Genomic DNA, 23,151 nt, shown 5'->3' with positions numbered 1-23,151 from the left:
GAATTAATAAACAAAACATATTCCTTACGGACTCTAATGCAATACAGTAATTGTTAAACAGACAGTACAGTACACATTGCACAATTTAAACCTATCAAGGTGACATACCTGGTCGAAAAGGAACACTGTGACATCGTCAAAAAAGGACACAGCTTTTTTCTTCCTCTCCAACTCGTCACAGAAGGACTGGGTGAGCAGGCCGGGGATTTTCAGGAGGCTGCGGAGGTGTCGCGCCCTGCTGCAGTCGCTTATTACTACTGGCACTGTGCTGAAATCGTCATCACTCTCCTCACTGCCTTCATCTTGGATGTTATAGGTCCTCAACTCTTCATCAGACTCACTGTCATCCGAGTCATCTTCATCCTCTGCCTCCTCCAGCGGAGCCCTCACATCTTCTCCGCACAGCTCCAACAATGACGAGGAAGTGGACAGTTCGACGGGGCCGTTGGATTCTTCACATAAGCTGTCCTGTGAGTCGCACTCCCCTGCGTCTATGTCCTCAAAATCCTCCTCATTTATCCTCACACCCTCCCTTCTGTCCTCCGTCTCTTCCTTGACATGGTTGAATTCAGGCAGCTCTTCCTCTGTGGATCCATCACCATCACCGTTTTCATTTTCTTTGTGGGCCTCATCTCTATAGTCAGATAAAGTGGAGTCAGAAAGCAAAGACTGAAGAGGGGAACAATCTTCTGCTCTTCTGTTCCCCTCCTCATGGTGTCCCGAGGCCTCTTGGACATTAGAAGAGGCTTCAGACGCGATGGAGTAGTTAAGCTCTGAGGAAGGGTCTTCTGAGTGTTCCGTATGCAACCCGAGGTCCTCCTCTGCAGGGGCAGACTCTTTCGTCAGGCAACCGCCCATCTGAGGTGGATAGGGTGACAGCATTGACACACCAGGGGTAGGGAGGGGATGATGTGAAGTAGCTTTCCCCTCGGAGAGATTCACCAGCGCACAATGCCTGATGTGTTTTACGTTTGTCAAATTGTCTTGGTTAAATTGCCTTTTGATAAAATCATCAACTCTTATGGAGCTCAATTTCTCAGTGTGAAAGTCACAGTTTTTCGGACCTGCAAAGAACTTATTGCCTTCCTCTTGAGGGCTCCTCTCATTTTCAGCATCATAGTCAGAGAAATAGGCTGAGTCCCTGTATGGGTTCTTATCAGTCAGGCCCTTAAACTGTAGCTCTAAGGTGCTTTTGGAAGTCCCCTTGACCCCTTGACCCAAACCAACCTGCAGAACAAGTTCAGGTTCACCACCTCTCTCAACCCCATGGGGATCTCCAAGCTCTTTGAAGAAAAACTCTGGAGATTCGTTGTTTTCCGTGTCATAGCCGCTGTCTAGGGATTTGGGTAGGACAGGGGTATTGAAGGGATCGGGGCTGAAGGACTGATCACATGAGCTTACCATCGACGAGGAGAGGTTGAGTGTGTCTGCAGAGTCAGGAGTTCCCTCTAAATGCTTCATTGGGCTTAGCTCTTCCTCCTCTACTTCAGCGTAATCCAGGTTGAAGTCAGCAAAGATCCCCGAGGTAATATCTGTGATGTCATCATCATCATCTTCACTGTAGTCACCAAGCTCAACCAAGTTAAAACTGGAGTCTCTGACGACCACCACTCCACTGTCCAACGCTCCGCTACTTTCCAATGTCTCTGGATAGTTTAGCCTCTTGTCTACTAGACCAACAGAGATTCCTGTTGAAACCCCCTCCCACGTGGTACCTCTCTGCTTGTCTGAAAAAGCTGCTGTTTGACCATTCTGTGGCTCTTTGAACGTGGATGGAGACTTTATAAAACATGGCTCAGGGATCATCCTAGGCTCAGAGTACTGTCTCTCCCCATTATGCAACAGTTGCTTTTCACATTTCCCCTCCATTGTTCCACCCTCTGTACCTCTGGCGTTAATACCTGAGCTGTTAAAAGAATCAATACTTCTCAGATTTTCTGCAGTTGAGTTCCTTTCCGCTTGAGTGACAGCTTCGTCTCTTTCTTTGTGCCATAAGTGAATGTATGAACCTAATTCCGTGGACTTGCTAGCAGCGTCACAACCAGAGTCTCCTCTCGCCTCCAAGGTGCCACACGCTCTGGAGCTGTGGAAGGTTCTGGTGGTGGCCTTGGTTAAAGACCATGATTCTGTAGTGTTAGGGTGACCAGCATATTGAAGGTCAAGATAGCTGTCTTGCCCACTGCCTGTCTGCCTGACGTCAAAGCTCAGGCTATTATTGTTTGCTGAATGGTTTGATGTCCAGTTGGTGGCCTCTCCTTCAGAAAAAAGGTCATCCTCAATGTCGTCGCTTCTATGCTGGCCCACCAGCAGGCCGTCGTCAGTCCCTACATCGATGCTAATGTGGTTCACAATGGGTAGTGTCTTTCTGAGGGGACCCATCATGTTATGGCAGCTTTCATTGACGGTGCTCCGACCTGTGCTCGCTTCAAGGTAGGGATCGCAGAACCCTAAGCTGGGGCTGCTGACAGCTTGTGACAAACTGCGTGGGTTATCTAAGCGCCCCTCTGGCTGAAGAAAGTTTGATCTGGGCTTTGGCGATGTTTCAAGTTCAGACAGACAGGGCTGGCGTGCCTTGTATGCTGATGACTCTTCACAGAAGCCTGTGTCGTCCTGGCTGGATGAGAAGCAGTTGTGCAAGTTGCCTAGCTTTACATGGCTGGTGCTGGATGACTGCCTCAGCAGAGGCTCCATGGTGAGTTGGACAGTGGGGCTTGAATCAGAGTCACAGGCAGAAGATTTGTTGTTGTCAGTTGACCAGTAAGCACTGGGCTGCGCCATGGATGAACCAGTCCTGCTCTCGGAGGACAACCTTCTGCTGCTGGCCGCCAGTTCTGGGCTGTAGTCCACAATGCTATCATCATCCAGGTTAATGTTACACTCTACAGGTTCCTCTATGCGAATGTAGTACTCACTGCTGACAGAGGGGCTGTGTGCACTCAACACTGGGACCACACCAGGGTGTTCAGGTTCATAATAGGATGGGGATAAGTCTGAAGTCAGGCTCTCACTCTTGCAGCCCTCTGAGGTGCTTCCTTTACTTGAATAGTAGATATCTTGGTAATATGGGTTTCCCTGGCCGAGTGGGCCACTGGTGGAGGAGGAGCAGTAGGGCTGCTCCGCTCGGGCCTGCTCCCACTTGTACTCAAAGTTCAAACCATGGCTGGTCTCTGTGACGGTCAGCAGGTCGTCCCCTGTGTCAGAGTGGAAACTGTCAGAGAAGTGCTCCAGGAGGGGGAAGGAGGACGAAGCAGAGGAGGCCAGCTCCACTGCTTGAGTTTGGTCTGGACTGGGGACGTCAGCCGAGGGGGGGGTAGGGGTCAGGACTAGGGCTGTGGATGTTACTGTATGGGAGGTGCTGCCGAGTAGATTGGGTCGTAATGTGTTCCAACGTTGTTCAAAGTCTTCCTCAGCCTCACTGGAGCCTTTGGCACACAGGTATGTGACCAGAAGGTGGACTTCCTCACTGCTGGGCCTCAGCTCTGGCTGTAGCCAGCAGAACTGCATCACCTCGTACCTTGACAGAAAGAGCCACAAATGATCAGTTATAATTGTCCTTACATCTGCATATCTGTTGGCTCAGAAGAACTTATTAATATATACTGGTTTTTACATAATTAGCAAATAAGCAAAACTTTAAATGTTTTTTTAGACTAACAAGGCAATATAAAAGAAAATCATTGGAGTAAGCATTTTGTGGCAACAACTTGAACGTGTGTATGTGTGTAGTTGTTTGGCTACTCAGTTGAGCACATTTAATTAAGTGAAGAACAATTTGCAAAAAATAAATAAATAAAATATTTGGCTGGCGTCCCAGGTGAAGATGAATGGCCAATGCCAAAGAGGATCATAAAGAATAGGGAAAGTATTGATCATCTGCCCCTCGCTAGCACAGAGAAATATTGCTGGTGCAGCACCATAAGCACAAACCAATTTTAAAAACAAGACACACTGACTTGCTAGAAAATAATTGGTCAGCCTAAAGGCTTGGTAATGTATGTGGTATCAAGATAAATGACAGTTTGAGAGTGAGCCTGTACATGTATAGTACGTTTTCTCCAAATGTGTGTGCAATGCATGCAGCTCTGTCTCACCAGCGCTCATCCAGGGGGAATTGGAGCAGGGGCTTGGGTAGTTTGAGCTGCTGTTCCTTCACAGCATATGTCAGCACCTGTCTGTCAGAGTAGTGTCTGTACGGCTGGTTTCCCAGCTCAAACAGCTCCCACACAGTCACCCCCAATGACCTGGAATGGGGAAATAAATATGTATTCACCGCTCATAAACATGGACAATCTTTAACCTACACAAGTTTATATTTGTGCAGTAGACATACAATCGTTCCATAATGAAAACCAGAGCAGATCAAAACAAAACACTAAGCATCCTGAGAAACATTCAAGCAGTTCCCATTTTAATAATACACAAGGAAAGATATGTTATATGTAGTATCTTATGATATCTTAAATGTGTATATTGTGAGAAAGGTGAGGTAGGTGAGGTAGTGTTATCTCATTATTAAACATACATTTTTCCAGGTAGTCACTCTTTAAATATCTCACCATATGTTACTGGATTTTGTTTGGTCAACGACCAGCAGGTTTCCGTGGACTTCGTCTATGAGCTCAGGTGCAATCCAGCGCAGGGGCACCCAAATCTGGTCCTGGGTTACATAATAATCATCCTATTGAGCGACAAGAAAATACCATGTTTGAGTAACGATAGGGTGATCAATAAGAAAAGAAAGCACTCAATAAATATGACATTAAGGCAGTCTGACCTTGTATCTGCTATGAGAAAGGCCATAGTCTCCGATCTTAACTGACATTTCTGAAGTTAGCAGGCAGTTTCGCAAAGCCAGGTCACTGTCAAAACAAAGGGACATGTCATTTACAGCTTTTCTCGATTGCTAACACACTAGAACTATACATAAAGCACAATTATTTTAACTGACACTTAAAGAGCAAAACATCAGCTCAAATCTCCAAAACTCTAAACACGTTTTCAGCTTTTCACACAATTTGCAAATCAACATGGCACTTTTTGCAAGCCACTGCACACGTTTCTCCTCGTAAGACACAGGCATCTGACATAAAGTCACGTGTTAGCAGGTTTAAAACACTGATATTCAAAATGCCTCACACATGGGCCAATGATCAAGAAACAAGTTCCACCTGACCAAACACCTGATTGCATAATTGTTGGCTCATCAATCAGGATGTTAGCACTATAAAAAGACCACAGGTGAGTACTTTCTTACAGCAACAATGGAAGCCAACATGGAAGCAAGAGGAAGAGGTGAGGTGAGAGTGAGAGGAGGAGGAAGAGGTGGGTGAGAGTGAGAGGAGGATGAATGAGAGGTAGAGGTAGAGCTGGAGGAAGAGGACGTGGACAAAGAAGAATAATCTCTAATGAAATGAAATGTTATCAACCATGGTCTGACGATGAGAGAGGCTGGACAGAGGGTTCAGCCTAATCTAAGCCGATTTACTGTTGCCTCTGTAATCCGGACACTTAGACTTGAAAACAGGTTAGTTACCAGTTTGTAGCTCTGCATAATTCATGATATATCAGTGCTTATATCTGTTTTGTGAAACGTATTTACGTATTACTGTAATTGAATTGTTGGCATGTTGCATACTATAACTGTACAACAATCCTGCACAATGTACTGTGGTAGACTTACTGTTATGCAACACAGACACTGACCAACCACTATGTCTTTGTTGTTTATCTGAAGGACTGAGAAACAAAGAGGTGCAGGTGGAAGGCTAAGGATTTCCAATGAGGCACAGGAAGCAGCAGTTACAAACTGGGTTTTGGCAAACAATGCTATCACATGAAACATAGTAACTATGTGCTGAGATGCATGTTGCACAATGTTATTTTTGAATAAAATTTGATTTCTTTCAACAACTCTTTTTTTATTTCTTCATTTACTGTATTTCTGTGTACTCCAGCAATCTTTCTCTGCAGAAACCTCTATGTACAGCAGGGGTGTCAAACTCAATTTCAACTCGAGCCTCATTAGCATCATGGTTGCACTCAAAGGGCCAGTTTTATATATAAGATTATATAAGAATAAATATATAAATATTTAATATATATAAAATCATTTATTATATAACATTATTTCCTCTTCATTGGATTATTATCGGATAGGTTAATCACTTCATAATTAACTACGTCTGAAAGCAGAAGTCTAGGGCAAACAATTGCAAGTCTCTTCAGTGTGCATGTCACAAAATGATTTAAAAAGAAAAGCCAAATTCTGGAAAAACTACAAAAATTAAGTGAAATTCTGAAAAAAAAATAACATTTGAGAAAAAAAAGTCCAACTCCGAGAAAAAAGTCATATTTGAGATGCATTGTGGGACATGTAGTTTATCGGCAATGTGCTTCTGTAAAGCGGCATGTAACCGTATAATAAACATATTATATTCTTTGCTCTTGTGGGGCCACATGAAATGAAGTCGCGGGCCGGATTTGGCCCCCGGGCCTTGAGTTTGACACCCCTGATGTACAGAGATAGCCCATAACAGATGAAAGTGCTTTAGATGATGCTCAGCAGTGTGTAGTCAAACCATCTAGTATTATGAATGAAGTGTGTTATGTTTGGTGCTAAAGTTTGCATTTGGTAAGTGTTTATAGTTTTGAGTGCAGTTCTTCATTTAGCAGGAGAAATGAGGTGTTTTGCACTTTGGGTGTGTGGTTTTGTGAATTGTGTTTAGTGTTCTGATAAACTGAGCAATTAAAAGAAAAAAATGTGTGTTAGCAATCGAGAAAAACTGTAAAACAGTCAATCTGAGCTGCATCAACAAACCCGTTTTTATGTATCTTCTTTAAAAGTCCCTGATCCCTCTCGATCTGCTCAAGTTAGAACAGTTTTATGTTTATTTTCAATTTCTTCTTTTTTTTCTCTGACATACAAACTGGTTTAGAAAAGGTAAGAATGGAGGACAGGGTAAATTCAATAAAATGAAACCAACCCAAATGTATTCAAAAACATTGAATGTCACAATACCGACAAATACTTCAAGATACAGGGGCCTATACAGTCATTATTGCTGGAAGTGTTATGAATAATATGTTTCAGTTTTTACCAATGTTGGTGTATTATGGTAATGTTTTTAGTGATATTTTGTTATAATTGTTTGTTAAAACATATTGTATGCACAATGTCACTAAATATGATTAAGTATTTTTAGCCACAGCATTATCTGTATGATATCATGAAAGATGTACATGTGAAGTGTCATGCAATGTTTCTTAATATAATCTGAGCATATTGGAGCGACTGTGGCTGCGAGGGAGTGCGGTCGTCTTTCAACCAGAAGGTTGTGGGTTCGATCCCAGCCCATGCAGTCAACATGTCGATGTATCCTTGGGCAAGATACTTAACCCTGAGTTGCTCCCGATGGCATGGCCAACGGTGTGTGAATGTGTATGAATGTTAGGTCCTATAGAGTAAGGTACACTGCTCTGTATGAATGGGTGTGAATGGGTGAATGACATGTAGTATGTAAAGCGCTTTGAGGGGTCTTAAAGACTGGATAAAGCGCTATATAAGTACAGTCCATTTACCATTAAGACAAAGGCAAAACTAAGACACTTTGTTTAATCTCACCTCCTCCACACACATTGAGCTCTTTTGGCTGGCCGCCCCTGACGGGTTGCCATGGCAGCCACCACATGGCTGCTGAGAGAGAGCGAGAGGGGCTCGCCCCCGGCAACAAAATCACTGATGCTGGAGTTTGTGACAATTACTCAGGCAGCACCAGGATGTTGTTGCAGGGAGAGGCCAGCAGGGGGCACACAGTGCATTCAGTTTTCTTTCTTGAGGAGAAACATACAGGGCGATGGAGGTAAATAGAGCTGGAGTGACTGGCAAACTGCACCTGTGTATGAAGTTGTATTTGTGGAGTTGCAGAAGCCCCGAGGCAATGTCACATGCCAGTCGCTGGAGGATCAAAGGGTCAGGAGTCTCAGAGTCAGCCACCCGACAACTGCGAAGGTAGCTCTTCAGATCACCCTAAGGGGAGAAAGGAAATGAGGATACATTAAACAACAATGAACCTAGAAAGAAAGTAATGACAGTTGCAGAACTAACTGAATAAACACATTGTATATATTTAAAAATGTCCCACCAGAGGGCAGAACTCCATGACCAGCAGATAAGGAGTGACCTCCGAGCACTGAGCGAGGCACTGCAGGAGGGCCGAGTGCTGCAGGGTTCTGGCAGAGGAAACATAATATGAGAGGGTATACATTTACACAGACTTTAAATACATAAAGAAAACAATCATTCAGTTACTTCTTAATGCTGCATGGTGCTACTCATTAAACTGAAGGGCTGTGATTTTAGGTGAACTGACCGGTATGGCTGCACCTCCTCCAGGAACTGCATCTGATCCTGGACGCTGGCACTGGCCTTCAGCTCCTTCACCACCACCTGGGTGGTGCTAAGGCCCGCATTGACCTCACCTAACAGAACCTAAGAAGTAAAATACTTTTTTTTACCCAACTATAGCAATAAATACCAGGGTTTACGAGAAACAGAATCAACATGCATTTATAGAGTTAGAGAAACAAACAAACAAGCAGAATGAAAATAGTGCATGAGCAATATATAAGTAGTGTTACAGCCCCATTTACTATAAAACAATGTGTCCGGAATTTACTGTGACTGTGAGTTTCAGCTTCTCTCTCTAACTCAAGTGCCAAAGATTAGCTTCGCTAGAATGAGATCATCATCACATTACCCTCGCATTCTTCAATGAGTAGAAAACACATTCAAGTACAGTGAATACAGTAACAAGGAGGCAATTAAAACAATTAAAGCAACTACTAACAAATACAAAGTGTCTTTTCTGCACCCGAGTCCACTTTGTGATTGTGTGTATGTTTAGGGGGGAGTAATCCTGTTTACCTTGCCAAACCAGCCATGTCCAATCTCCTTTAGATAGAGTAGACTATGGCGGCCGAGGTCTGATGATTTCAGCAGCTGGACTGTAAAGGAACAGTAAGAAAGACATAGGATTACTCAAAAAAGACACTGTTGTAGTGATTAAGAAGTGATAAAGAAAAAGCAAAGGTTTATAATAATCTCAGTCAAAAAAGAAAAATAGAAGTTAATGATTTGAACAGAAATGGACAGGACAGGGAAGCAACACTGACAGAGATCAGAATAAATAGAAGCTCCTCTCAGCCAGATAATAAACGCACATTTTCCTAAATCAAAAGTGCCATCACCTAAGCAGGAGAATAAGCCATAACAAGAAGAAGTCGACAATTTGTGCATGAAATTCAAATACCTCCATGGATCTTCATCGTTTAAGAAGGTAGATGATTGTGTGGAGAGAAAAGATGGTGGCGGAGCAGTGGAGCGGCCAGCCACTCCGAGCACCGTGACAGGGACTGAGTCCGGCTCCCATGCAGGTTAAAGTACTGGTTCAGAGTGTGAGAACCGAGAGCCCGTGGCCCCAGCCCTAACCCCAGGCTTCTTGGTCTCATTGTGTGTATTTGAGAAAGACCCCACGATCTCAGTGTGTGTGTGAGAGAGTCTCGGCAGGATTTAACCCTCCGAGCCCTCGCACAGCTGAACAAGCTCGCCACGCCGCCTCTCCCAGTCTGTCCCGAGCTCATCCTCCAACTGGGACACACAAAAACACACATACTGTCCTCTTCTGGAGCTCTCCAGCTGTCGAGCAAACACCAAAATCCTTGGTTTCCAGACTTCCCTTCAATATACAGTAATCGTAGCAAGATAGAAACAGCTTGGAGTCAGCCGACTAATCTGCCACCTGTTCCCCGCAGGAGGATTTCTGCCCTGGGGGCTATATTTCTCTGAGACTCTGGTCAAGTATCACGGCTGGTGTGACCGTCACGCATGTTGGTAGCGTGCAGACTGATGCGCCAGCTCTCCGTGCAGCTTCAAGAACCCTGGTAGGGACATAAGGCCAACATAATGCCCCCCTGTCACCCAGGACAGCAGCATTCCTCAGCCAAACAGGACACAAACCCTGCTCTGTCAGATGCAGAAAAGACCTCTGTCATACACACTCGCCACCCCTATCTCAAGCGTCCCCTCCCCACTCTTAGGGTCCTGGTGCATGCCACCACCCTTCCCCTGTCTCTCCTCATTCTGTCACAGACCCCTCACTGTATTCTTCCCATAATGCCAGTCCTCCACTGGTGCGTTCCACGGACATTTCAGCCCAGCCTTATGCTCACCCACTGCCCAGCCGGCCTAAATCGGGGCCATTGTTCGGCTCGCTCACTCACACGCTCATGCAGCGTCTCCTGGTACCCAGTGGACACAACACACACACACGCTGATGAGCAGACACACACAAGGCCCATTCTCCACGAGAACGTTGGGCAGAGGTTGTCACGGTGATAACAGAGACACACTTCTCCACCAGCCCTCCCTGTCAGAGAAGTTAGAAAGTGAAATTATTCCGAATGTGGAATGTGTGAGCGTGAGTGTGCATTCCCCTCCTCCTCATGGCCTTCCCAGAGAAGAGGCTGGGGTCTCGTGAGACTGTGGGATCAGTGGGCCCGTGGAATGATACACACACACAACCGCTTCACACACACTCGATGCATCGAGCCTCTGTCGTGGGTTTGAAGGCTTTACACCACCTCTTGAATAAAAGATTAGACCAACAAGTTAAACGCGAGACTGTCCGACGATCAATGGCAAACACTGTAACGTGTGTTCATACAGACGTAGAAGTGTGATATAGAATACGCTATTCATGGTGAGAGTATAAACCATATAACTTGTGTTTCTGTTAAAGAGGCCATTACTAGTCTCATTTGCTTCGTGTATATCACTGTGGGGGTTGATCATTTAAACATGTGCATGACGTTATTATCAATCTAAGCCTGCTCAGTTTTTGACCTGCAGCTTATATGTGTAATACTTTTGAAGTGTGATACCATTCCTACAATCCTCTCAATTGTTTAGCATAATTATGACCATTTTGCAAAAGTTAAGGAATTGGAATGCTGTTAACATTTCTAAATTCATCAAACTTTCAGTGGTCAATATGTAAAAGTGTCAAATACAAATAATACCATGTTTTCTGTATGTACTTAAGGAAGGGAATGAGTAAGAGCCCATTCTCTGTGACTCAGTGAAAGGAAACATTATCCCTCGTTTTACATCTCGTCTCCTTTGCTGTCTATCCATTCCTCACCCTGCAACACCTGCTCCAATCATACAGCGGTAGCTATGGAGGCTGGTGATTGGCTGCACGCCTAAGGCTGCCTGGTCCAATCATTGCTGAGGCTTACATTCTGGGATGCTGAGCCCCAACTCACCTCCCTTCTGACTAGGCACGGCGCGGCTCAGACAGCCAGTGAGTCATGCAGGGAGAGGCACCCAGGATCTGGCTAATACTGAGATTCACACGCAATGTACATGCATACACATTTTAACAGGCTGGGTTTCAGACAGAATGACCTGCAGAAAAGAAAAAAAAAGGCTGTGACATGAGGCTGAGGAGGATCATGGATGTAGAAATAAACACACCAAAATAACATGTGCTGACATAAGATTATGTAATATTCAAGTAAAACAGTTTTACATGTAAATGAAATGTACAGTAGCATGCACTGACATAATGTACACCGAGTAAAGTCTGATTCCTTCCTCTCCAGTTTCTCATACACTGATTTCGAAATGCATTTTAAAATGGGCTTGTTACTTCTCTACAGCATGACACAGGCATGTCTGTCCCTCGTTAAGAGAGGGTAAGAAGAAAGAAGAGATAGAATCCAACATACTTCATTAAAGAGGCCATGTCTGTTCCAGCTACAGTAAGGTAGACAAAAGGTTCCTAGTTTTGTGTCATGCTGTAGAGAAGTAACAAGCTGTTTTAATGGCCTGTTAGTGTGGCAGCTCTTTCTAAAGAGCTAAGAAGGAATAATGATATACGCACTGCAGGAAGCAAAAGCTGAACAGTAAATCAGGTCATTAAAAGAGCGAGCGGATATAACTTAAAGGTGTTATGAGTTGATAGTGTTGTGCAGCTTCTTACTGGATCTACCAGGCTGTTTGGAGACAGGCAGGGAGACCTCGGTGAGGGGAAGGATGTAGACCTCGGGGCCATTCTGGGAGGAAGGCGAAGCCAGGGAGAGATCTGCCTGGTACTCCTCTCCCTCAGTGTTTTCAAACTCCTGTTGCAAAGACACATGCTGAAATTAGTCATCCACTCGCAGCCATCCTACCACTGACATGGTGGGAGACAATGGCTCAACTGTAAGGGCATTCAAATGCACTGGGGCTCGCCCACCAAGCTATATGCATAAGTCATGTACGTTGTGGGGTGTATTGTGTGGGTCACAACAAAGACGCTGTAGGGGGAACACACTAATGTGCGTGTTTAGACTGCATGCACAAAGAACGTATTTTTTTCGTTCTGTCTTTTATTTCTTCCTTCCATTCAATCACCTATACAAAGCAAAGTTTATATCATTAAAGAATGTCAAACTGACTCTTAAACACGTTAAACCTAAAAAAAAAAAAGGTTATACACTTCAAATGCTCTTAGTGAAAAAACATGAATTCATACATTTGTGCTTGCTAACTGTTGTAACATGTCACGACAGAAACGGCCATAGAGTACATATTAAAAGTGCTAACACACCAGATTGTAAGATGGAGACATATTTGATACTTTGCAGTTTGATAACAAATACATCTTTAAAAACGTTTTGCATAGTGTTTGATGTTGTTTTTTTCCTCCTGTACATGTAGCTTAACAAAATGATCTGTCCCACTAACCAAAGTGGCTATTATGTAGTGCTTTGAACATAGATCCAACAAAAAGGCAGAATATTGAAAGGCACACACGAAAGGATTTTATTCGTATTTAAACAGTTCACAATACAAATAGCATAATCTGCAGCATGAAGTAGATCACCATGTAGATTATTGCCAGGGTGAATGAGTAAACTATTTCATGAGCTCATATGAGAACTTAAGAGTCTTACATGTTTAACTTTTAACTAGAGAGGACCTTTTGTTCAGCAGATGCGCTGGTTACAGGGTAAACCCAAATCCTTGAAGTTTAATTAACTCCAGTCACTGGGCTGTGAGTAGTTGGATTGAAATGTGTTTATTGAGATGCCAGTTTTTCTGGGTTTTTTCTTATGTGTATCTGCAGAAACAACAACCAAAGTTTCTGCATTGAGCAGATTTCATTTGCTACCACTGTCTAACATTATAACGTCAGAAATGCACTAAATATGGCCCCACACATCTACAGTATATAGTCAATATATTAGAGATGTTTTTCGAATAGATGGGCACAGAGGATCAAATGATGGATACAAACAATTGAACTACAAACGTTTTAAAAATCTATTTGCATTTCTAATAGAAAGAAACCCCCACATCTTTCAGGTCAACCTAGTTGGCTATGCTGGGGGACAAGTCTGGTAAAAGTGCTCTGTTTACAATCCATCCGTTGGTTATTAATGAACTGTTACCCACAACAAGCCTATCTCCCACTTGCAGTACCCACAGAGTTAAACAAAGAAGTAAACAGTTCTGTAAAATGTGGGTAGCTGGATGGAATAATATAACATATTTGAATGGCTCCTTGTGTGGGTGTGTGTGTATATTTATATGTACAGGTGTTCACAAGTGTGTGAGTGTGTGAGTGTGTGTGTGTGTGTGTGTGTGTGTGTGTGTGTGTGTGTGTGTGTGTGTGTGTGTGTGTGTGTGTGTGTGTGTGTGTGTGTGTGTGTGTGTGTGTGTGTGTGTGTGTGTGTGTCTGTGTGTGTTTGTTTGTGTGTTTCAAGAGAACCATCTGCCACTCTCCTCAGAGCAAAGTGTGAAAGCGAGCACCTGGCTCTGAGTCAGCATTGCATAGCTCCCCAGAGAGCCTTCAGTTTAGAAAGCACTTAATACCCAGCCTCACACTACGCGCTCCATAGTAAGAGCACCGTGATGGAGAGGAATAATGAAGCTTTTTGGACAGCGCAGCGGTGCAGTTTTTCAGTCCCACATGAATGCACACTATACAAGTGAGATGTTGAATGACAAGCGGATGCCAAAAAGAAAGGAAGCAAGATGTGATGTTTGCTCCCAGACTGCAAGATGAAGATTTGATTGTCTGTTTTGTCTGGAATTATTATAAGCTATGATCAAAACAACAAGCATATGTTGTGTTTACACAAATCACAACTTGTGGTTTCTACCATATTTGCTTAATCCATTTAAATATGAATATTTGACACTTTAATTGACTGAGATCTGAAAGTTGTGCTCATCTGACAGAAGATGTATTGTTAGCATCAGTTACAATGTGTTTCCTTGTGAATGTTATCCTTTCATTGTCTTTTTCTCAAATGTTTAACACAGAAACTATTATGTTACGAAAGACCCACAGCTATGAGATAGTCCCCTCTCAGTCAAGCTTCACGTGAATACACAGGGACTAACTGCACTCAAATGATTGCTGTTGTTCTCCACCTTTAGTAAAGGCACTTCTAACAGCAGCCATTTTGACTCCGGTGCAGTTAATATATTTAATCATGGTCCCATTCTATTTAGTGTGTCGCCTCCACTCCAGTGAGCGAGCATGCACAATACCAAGACCGTGGCTAATCGAAATGAAACAGGACCATAGTTATTTTATTGATTACACCTGTGTTACCACATATGAAAAGCACCTATTTATTTGTGCAGCTGCATAAACTTAATAAGAAAAGATAGTTGGCTAACAGATCAAAAGGAAATGCGTTTGCCATCCTTTGTCTAATGATTTTAATAGTGCCCTCACAATAGGTAACCTTATATCTGTGTGATAAATACAAAGCCCAGCACCGTTTTAGCAACAGTGTCACCCTGAACTCTCAGTGTAAGACGATACCCCTGCCTGTAGGAATCAATAGTGTCACATTGATATTTTAAACGGGCTCATGGTGGTGCTTTGGTTGAATGACTGCAGCTTAAGCAGCTAGATATTGCTGTTTTGCAGCTAGAGCCATCTTCTTTTCATGATTTATTTCTCAGTCAAAAGCACTGTTCCTGCAGGTTATTAAAACATACTTTTACATAATGAGGCAGAGGCAATCTGGCATACGACAGAGGGACGTGGACACACGCGATACACACAGACGAGAACAATCGGGAAGTTGTTAATGGTTCCTCTCTGTGCTGCGCTCTTTAGTCTCTCTGTCATCACTGCAGCATTAATATACTACAGCCTGAATGCCGATGCACAGACCTGATATCATCCAGAACCAAACTGCTCTGTTCTCGCCATCTCTCCTTTCCTCTCCTCTGCTCTCTGCAGCTCTAATCAACAACAACAGAAATATGCACTTTTCATTCCTTCTAACACTAGCACCGCAATTCCTTTCATGAATTACTGAATCATTTGCACAAGTGATCTTCACAGAAGGCTGTTCAGTCAAGGCTGTAATTTATCCATTCTCCAGACAAGATACAAACATTAAAATGCAATACCAAAATGAAAAATGTGCTTCAATGCTAATGCCATAATGTGAGAAGAAGTAAACTTGTAAAGACAAGGATCAGTACAACGAATCAAGGTTGTTTCCTCTCTCTCTCTCTGTGTCTCTCTCTCTCTGTGTCTCTCTCTCTCTGTGTCTCTCTCTCTCTGTGTCTCTCTCTCTCTCTCTCTCTCTCTCTCTCTCTCTTTCTCTCTCTCTCTCTCTCTCTCTCTCTCTCTCTCTCTCTCTCTTTCTCTCTCTCTCTCTCTCCCCATACGCCCCCTGCCTGTGTCAGTCTCTGTTAACCCTCATCAGTCACTCAGCACTCATGTTTGACACAGCATGGCTGACTAATGGTGGCAGCTGAATGCAACACAGAGACAAAGTGTGCCAGCCTGGGATGGGATGGGTACTTGGTTGCACCACTCGCATACAATGAGGCAATGGTCAAACAACAGAACATAGGGCAACAAATGACAAACTAAATATTAAATATGTTTGAGTTTTGGATTGTTGGAGAAAAAAACAAAATGATCTTCAGGGCCATACTTTGTGTCAAACTCATTCTCACTTGGTGGCAGACTTAAATGGCGTTGAATGACAATTAAATATGTATGGCTTTTAAAGTGTGTCAATATTATTCCAAACATTTAATACATTTAACGTGTATGTCCTTTTTCAGTTGTTTCCATTGTAAACACTGAGCAGGCGCCATGGTGCACACACTGTTTGTGCTCTCCTCACCACCTCCAGCAGGGGGCAGCAGGTAGCTCACCTTGAAGCCAATGTCGCCCTTCTTGCAGCAGAGGCAGGCCAGCATGAGGAAGACGAAGGTGAAGAGGCCAGAGAAGGAGACAGCTACCACGGCCAGAGATGAAGGCCACGACAGCTCGCTCAGCGGAGCCCCATCTGCAACATGGGAGGATAATGCCACATTTAAAATAGTGAAGGAGATCCAATAACAATCTGTGGAGTCACACAGGAAATGAAAAGCTAAACAGAGATAAAGGTGATTTGTATGCACACAGATGATTTGTGACCGTTTCATTGGCAGCTTGAATAAAGATGGATGCGACTCATAATCATTCTCTTCTGCTTTCTATTCATCGCTACAATCTGTGACTGAATAGGATTCTGCTTTCTGTAGTTTGAAAACAGTATTCACCATGAAAACTGACTCGTGGAGGTAGAACGGTTCATACCACCCACAAACACCTCGACTCCCTCTGGATAATCATTTAATAAAGCAGCAGACCAGGTGTTATTACTCAGTCTGCTCAATGTAAACAACTGATCAATGAAAACTCTCACTGGGTGTGTATCATTTGCTTTTCATTTTCTGAAATGCCCCACAACATTGGCTTCTGAGCTACAATTCTCGATGCGCTCAGCGCTCTTAAATCCCAGCACATATTGAGACGTAGATACATGTACTTTTTTTGTGGGCCTGCAACCAATAAACAGAGAGAACACACAATCTCCTACTTATTTTTTACATTTTGCAAGTCATTTACCATCTGTTTTGTCTTCCTGTGTGCATATGTGCCGCACACATGTGTCAGTTTAACTTTAAGCCTCTAGTAGCTGAGGAAATCCATATTATCTGATTTACAGTTTTCAAACTCCTGCCAGAACACATGAGAGAGAAGAGAGGAAGAAGGAAAGAGAGAGAAAGAAAGCAAAAGATGGAAACTGGATTGGAACACATTCATCCCCCAACGCTCCAATGCATCGCACTCAAATCCTCTAATGTAGTATCCATCTCATAGGACGCCTCTACAGGGAATCATGCTCACACTGTAGCTATATCTGACCCTGAGTCATATTTAATGTCTTAATGAGCTAATGGAGCATGGATTCTCTCATTTGCCTTTTTGTTTCATTTAGGGTCCCGTTATTTTTAACTAATAGTCCCTCCAAACGTTTTAACTAGTCATGTTCAATCAGGAGCAAGGGACGCCTTAGATTCTCTTCACGATGCAGGTTCATATCTGTGAAACTCATGACCACTGTTTGAAACGCAGACTGTGTGTAAAAAGGACGATGGAAATAACCCTGGTGACATCACTTTGCCATAGAATAAATCGTACAACTCTTCCCAGAAGTAAGTAAATCAATCTTTGTGTTTAACCGTTGAATCATTATCAATACATTATGGTTATTTATCTTATTTGCTCCACTTTGTGGTTATTTCCACAAAAGTAGCTAAAATAAATCTTTAATAAATGTGTTGGTTGTTAGGAATTCCTGGTTAAGAAACAGCAATTACATGATTTCTTTTTTTTACCATGTTGTTAAATAAAGTTGTTTTGTTGCGAGTTCTCAATCTGTGAGGTTTTTCTCACAACGTGAATTGTTGAAGAATTAGAATCTGAAAAATGTTGAACTCCTCTTTCATGGTAAGCACAATGCCCACCCAAACCTAACTATCCAACCAAAATCTGTCACAACTCTCCCATCTGTCAACATAACTTCTTTGGAAATGCCAATGTGACAGGCCTGCAGTTAGCCATGTGTACTCTCTTTGTCCATGTGTTGTAAAACCGTTTATCAGAAAAGGAAAAGGATTGATCTTTGTCATCATTCCGGGATTCCTTTAATTTCCCTATTCTTGAATGGACAACACCATCATGACACATCTGTGTCTATTGGGTCAACTCGGCCTATTGGTATGTGATGCTTGTGTGTGCATGTTGTTTCAGCTCAGAGAGGGAGACTCAGCAGTCCTGACCCAGTTGGCTGAGGGGAACAGGCTGTTCCAGAGCCGACAGCTCCTGTGGCCCATGCAGCACCGCTCCAGCTGAAGGTTGACCCGGAGGTCACAGCCACAGAGCACTGCACTCATACTTGCACATGCAGACACGCACACACAACTGAAGACCCTTTTCCCCTCATATCCTCTGGATATTTTTAATGCCACAGGGACCACAGTTTAATTACCAAAGAATATACTTTTGTAGCATATTTCTGCAGCTTCCTCATTACTATAGCAAGCCTTCTATTTAAATGGGCCCACATCAAAGGCAAAATAAATATGCATATTAAAATGTAAGAGCTTCTTTTCATCTGCATATTAAATAACACAGCTTATTTTAATCATTTATAACCTTGTTTTCTCTTTCTGAAATAAATGCTGGTAGTAAGTGTGTTGTTGGCATTTTGCTCGACGACACATATTAGTTGATTACTTGCAGTTTACGGCGCAGTAAACCTCATGTCCCCTATTTATTTGCTCACTCTTGGAAATAACAGTGAGGCACATTTGTTCTGGTGCCTTGTATAATGGCTATCTTTCCCTTCTACAGTATATCGCTGTATCATGTTGTGAAAGATTCTGTGTAAGTCTGTGTGTGTTTCTGAAGTGAAAAATAGGGCGAGCTAATCGAGCAGGGCCCTTTCAGGATTCACCACAGACCGAAACACACAAGTCTGAGTAGATGGTGACACGACACATTGTCTTGAGGCTGACAGGAGAAACAGGGCTGAGTATTAAATATTTAAAGAATGAAAACCATCTATAATGTACATGACTTATTCCTCTGGCATTATGCAGCCAAACGACCGTTTTCATTTGAAGGACATTTAGCACTTCAAACTGGTATTAGCAATTCAGTAGAAGATGTTTAGCATGTTTTATCTTAGGGGAACCGTACAATGATATGTTTGGTCATTGGAAATGGAATGGAGGAATGGATGTTAGACAGGGATGACATATGCTAAGAGATTATGGAATTAAGGTTAAAAAAGGACACAACAAAAAATACACAGTTTGTGCTCTGGTTACTGATTCCATCTTTTGCACACCATGTTTAAATCATAGGCAATGAGCTGGAAATATTGATTTTAATTGCATCTTTTTATAATAATGTTTAATGCAACAATGCAACCACCTGACAATTGTCGAGTCTATAAGCACTGATGAAGCAGCCAAGTGCAGAACAGAGGGTCAACTTCACCTTTTCACAGATAATGAAGTAATAACTGACATTTGCATCCACTCTCCATTTGTTTTGTAAGTCAAATGACTGCGGCCCCTGTAAAGTAGTTAGAGCAGCCCATGTGTCTTCTACATGTGGAACAAGAACTGTGTTTGCATTCATAAAACCACAGCTGAGTCACAGCAGTGCCATGCAAATGAATAGGGGGCTGTGTTTTTTCATGCAGTGCAGTTGTCTTTCTGAACAGGACCTGCAATCTGAAACCATTGCTCTCATCTGGAAACAAATAAGAGAACGCTCAATCTGCTTCAGTTACTTTTGAGTTGGATTGTTACTTTAAAGGACAAATAAAAGGATGACTTTTGAATCAAGGTTGACAGGCACCACACACGCATTTCCAAGAGCGTGACGGAACTCTGGGACCGAATGATCGTGGTGAATATTCCCCAAGACTTCTAGAAAGTTGCAAATGCAGATTATTTATGCTTCTTTTCTCATAGTTTTAGAAACATGACCGGGAAAACCTTTTTTTTTAAAACAGATGGATAGATGATGAAATTCCTCACCCCCAATTGTCAGTTAACCTATGCTTCCCCTGTACTGGTGCAGCTTGAATCATAACCATTTTTGTGCTGAGTCTTCGCTTCACCAGACCTTTAAAACGTTTTTATTTGCCACAGAAAACCTTATTATGATCACCCCGTAAAAACACCAGTGTCGCACAATCTTCATAAGTGCGACATTTGAAGAATCCATCGTCCACTCCCTGAGAAGAACTGTGAGAGAGCGGTCGATCTGGGTCCTCCATAAATATTTGAGAAGCACACACATTACTTAACCAGCTGCACAGCGAAATGAAAATAAAGCACTTAAACCCAGGCTCAAACCCGCTTTATTAAAAAGCTGTCTTCAGGACTAGAGGAAGATGAGCCATGTCCTCACAAACGGGGAGGGGAGGGCTGCGATGGGGGCAGCCTGCCACCTCCACAATTCAGCCTGCCGCAGGAGAGGAGGCAGTAGAATGACAGGAGGGAGGAAGAGAGGAAGCATTAGTTGGTGAAGGCAGGGTGAATGAATGCGGAGGCCAACACTGTTGCATTGTATCTACCAAAACTGATCAATGCAAGGCTTGCTTCATTAAGTGTGACCTTCCATGCTGTCAGATTACAGCCACACCATGTAATAAAATGCTGAATGGGGATGGACAATTCAAGTCATCAATTACTTAGAGAAAGAATAAGTGGTGTCTCTTGCAGTCACAGAGCAAGAGCTAATATATTTTAAACATGCAACTAAGTAATAGCTTTAAAAATCCAACAGCTATTATAGTGTTGTAGTGTAGAGTGAGAGAGAAATAAAGGCATGTAGAGATAGGGGCCCATGGAGGAAGCAGGAATGCTCAATGTTATGGTGTGTGTGTGTGTGTGTGTGTGTGTGTGTGTGTGTGTGTGTGTGTGTGTGTGTGTGTGTGTGTGTGTGTGTGTGTGTGTGTGTGTGTGTGTGTGTGTGTGTGTGTGTGTGTGTGTGTGTGTGTGTGTGTGTGTGTGTGTGTGTGTGTGTGTGTGTGTGTGTGTGTGTGTGTGTGTGTGTGTGTGTGTGTGTGTGTGTGTGTGTGTCCATGCGTGTACAAGATAAGAATAGTGTTGTGTTAAGCACAGCCACTGAGCTTTTCATGGTAGATCGTAAATAAAGCATGCAGCAGTGAGGTCGGGCTTTCTGTTGCTGTGCAGCTGCAGCGGGCAGCTTAAGAATTTGAACGTCAGGTCTACAGCTGCTGGAATATTTACTACCTCCTATAGGCCTACACGATAGAGCTCATCGTACATTCAACAAATCTGTTCCAAATGGATAGGGAGGGAGTGAGGACAAACAGTGCAAGGAAGGCTCCAGAGAGAACAAAATGGATTCTAATCAAGGTAGAGTTGCAGGATAAAGCTTCCCACACTTATCAAAGGCCAGGGCCGTGCTTTGTGTTCGCATTCACAAACGAGCAAAAGAACATGAACCCGCACAGAAAGCTCAGTCAAAGTGTTGCACTTGGCTAACTTTTGTTTTTTTGTTGAAACTGAGAGCAGTGGGCTGTTGCAGCAAACCCATCATCTCCAACTTTGGAAGTTTTTTTGACTATTACATACAGAAATATGTGTATGTGCTCCAACATGTGTATTTGGGGGAGAGAAAACACATTCAAGCGTGTAGCACTGTGTACATGTTTGTCTCCTTTACAATGTTTCTATTCTCAGTGTCCACATTAAAGTCAAACCTCTGCTAGTACATGCGTGCACTGTGTTTTTCCAGTAGTTGACCTGGTACGTTAATAATGCTATGTGTAGCATTTCTATGTCATTGCCAACTTGATTTGATTATTATAATGTCAGCCGGTTACAAGACCGATTGCACCTTTCTCACGGGATTGTTAGTGCTAGTCCTTGTTGTTAGAATTTACTTTTCCCATCAACTGTGAAGCTTCCTGTTGCAAAGAACCCTAAATCCTCAGTGAAGTTTCCCCCTCTACTTGACTCCAGGATATTTTCATTCCATTCATTCATTCAGCTGTGTGTTTTCAAGTGTGATAAACTGTGAACAGCCTCCATTTATTTCCATGCTGTATAACAACCACCCATTTCAGCTGATTTCAATCAAAACAGCCCAAACTACAAAATGCAAACTAGAGGAATCTGTGTCCTTTGCAATGATCCTTGACAATAACTCTAATCATATTTCAAATAATCAAATGATGTGTTTTTAACTATAACACCTTTGATAGTTGATCTGTGAAATTCAGAGCTTTCATTTCCAGCAGTGTGCCCTTACTCGTGCTGTCAGGAGACGGACATGACAGGCCTGTACTCACTCCCAGTTAATGACAGTTATTAGGCCCTCTGCAGGCCAGTGCATCCCTCTGCCATCTGCAGTCATTCACAGAGAGCATGGATGGAAATGGCTGAGGGATACGGTAAACTGCCATTAATAGTGTAATTGTTGCTTCTCCTGCAAACTGGAGACTGATATGTGTGTGCACATGTGTGTGTCTGTGTGTGTGTGTGTGTGAGCAGAGCGCCCCCTTCTATCTGTGTTCAGTCCTCCATCATGACAATCTAATACTATTTCCTCTGTTCTATCCAATTTCTCAACATTGCAACTTCAGCTTAAGCTCTCATAACTGAAAGTGGATTTTGTATAGAACTGAAGCCCTTTTGTTTTCATTTGTTCATCTGTTGTAGGCCACTCATCATCATTGCTCTGAAAGTCTCTGTGTTGATTTATACACTGTATATACATTCTTTGGCTCTGCTCATGCTGCCTCTTGACTGCCCTATATAGACATGTAAACCTATAGGTCACACTCATGCACTCATGGGCATAGTTTCCACTGGGGACCGGGCGACATGTCCCCCCCACTTTTCGAAATCCTGTTTGTGTCCCCCCCACTTTTCAAATGTGTTTATTATAAATGTTTTACGCAAGCGGTCATCGTCACGGAAGAGCGTCTGTGTGTGTGTGGCACGAGCGCATTTTGTGGGAGAGAGAGAGACCCAGAGAGAGAGAGATCCAGAGAGAGAGAGACCCAGAGAGAGAGAGACCCAGAGAGAGACAGAGAGAGTTACGGGGGTTGTTGTTAGCATCTGGTGCTAGCTCTGAGCTAACGGAGATTAGAAGCTGTTTCAACAATAAGAAGAGGGAGAGTCCTCCCGTGTCGGACTGAGAGGCTGAGATAACGTCAGCTCAGTTAGGTAAAGGACTC

At 43.1% G+C, this 23,151-nt stretch overlaps 1 protein-coding gene across 3 annotated transcripts in view; it reads right to left on the bottom strand.

The window, feature by feature from the left end:
* The window catches only part of aatka (apoptosis-associated tyrosine kinase a), a 32,165-nt gene that overhangs the window by 2,705 nt on the left and 6,309 nt on the right, over nucleotides 1-23,151 (bottom strand). For 2 of the 3 annotated variants that reach the window (XM_079645408.1, XM_079645409.1), the window contains exons 3-12: nucleotides 16,244-16,377; nucleotides 12,042-12,180; nucleotides 8,924-9,003; nucleotides 8,370-8,488; nucleotides 8,142-8,229; nucleotides 7,893-8,026; nucleotides 4,775-4,859; nucleotides 4,557-4,678; nucleotides 4,092-4,241; nucleotides 109-3,514 (exon numbers count right to left, since the gene is read on the bottom strand). In XM_079645408.1, the coding sequence (XP_079501534.1) occupies nucleotides 109-3,514; nucleotides 4,092-4,241; nucleotides 4,557-4,678; nucleotides 4,775-4,859; nucleotides 7,893-8,026; nucleotides 8,142-8,229; nucleotides 8,370-8,488; nucleotides 8,924-9,003; nucleotides 12,042-12,180; nucleotides 16,244-16,377 (4,457 nt within the window). Of the gene's footprint in view, nucleotides 1-108; nucleotides 3,515-4,091; nucleotides 4,242-4,556; nucleotides 4,679-4,774; nucleotides 4,860-7,892; nucleotides 8,027-8,141; nucleotides 8,230-8,369; nucleotides 8,489-8,923; nucleotides 9,004-9,308; nucleotides 11,687-12,041; nucleotides 12,181-16,243; nucleotides 16,378-23,151 lie in introns of those variants that run through there. The other variant, XM_079645410.1, reaches the window with a different exon arrangement.

The sequence above is a fragment of the Notothenia rossii genome, assembly GCF_949606895.1.
Source record: "Notothenia rossii genome assembly, chromosome: 8".
NCBI classification, from domain to species: Eukaryota; Metazoa; Chordata; class Actinopteri; order Perciformes; family Nototheniidae; genus Notothenia; species Notothenia rossii.
Note: the sequence above shows the minus strand (reverse complement) of the source record. Positions and strands in the feature narration are given on the sequence as shown.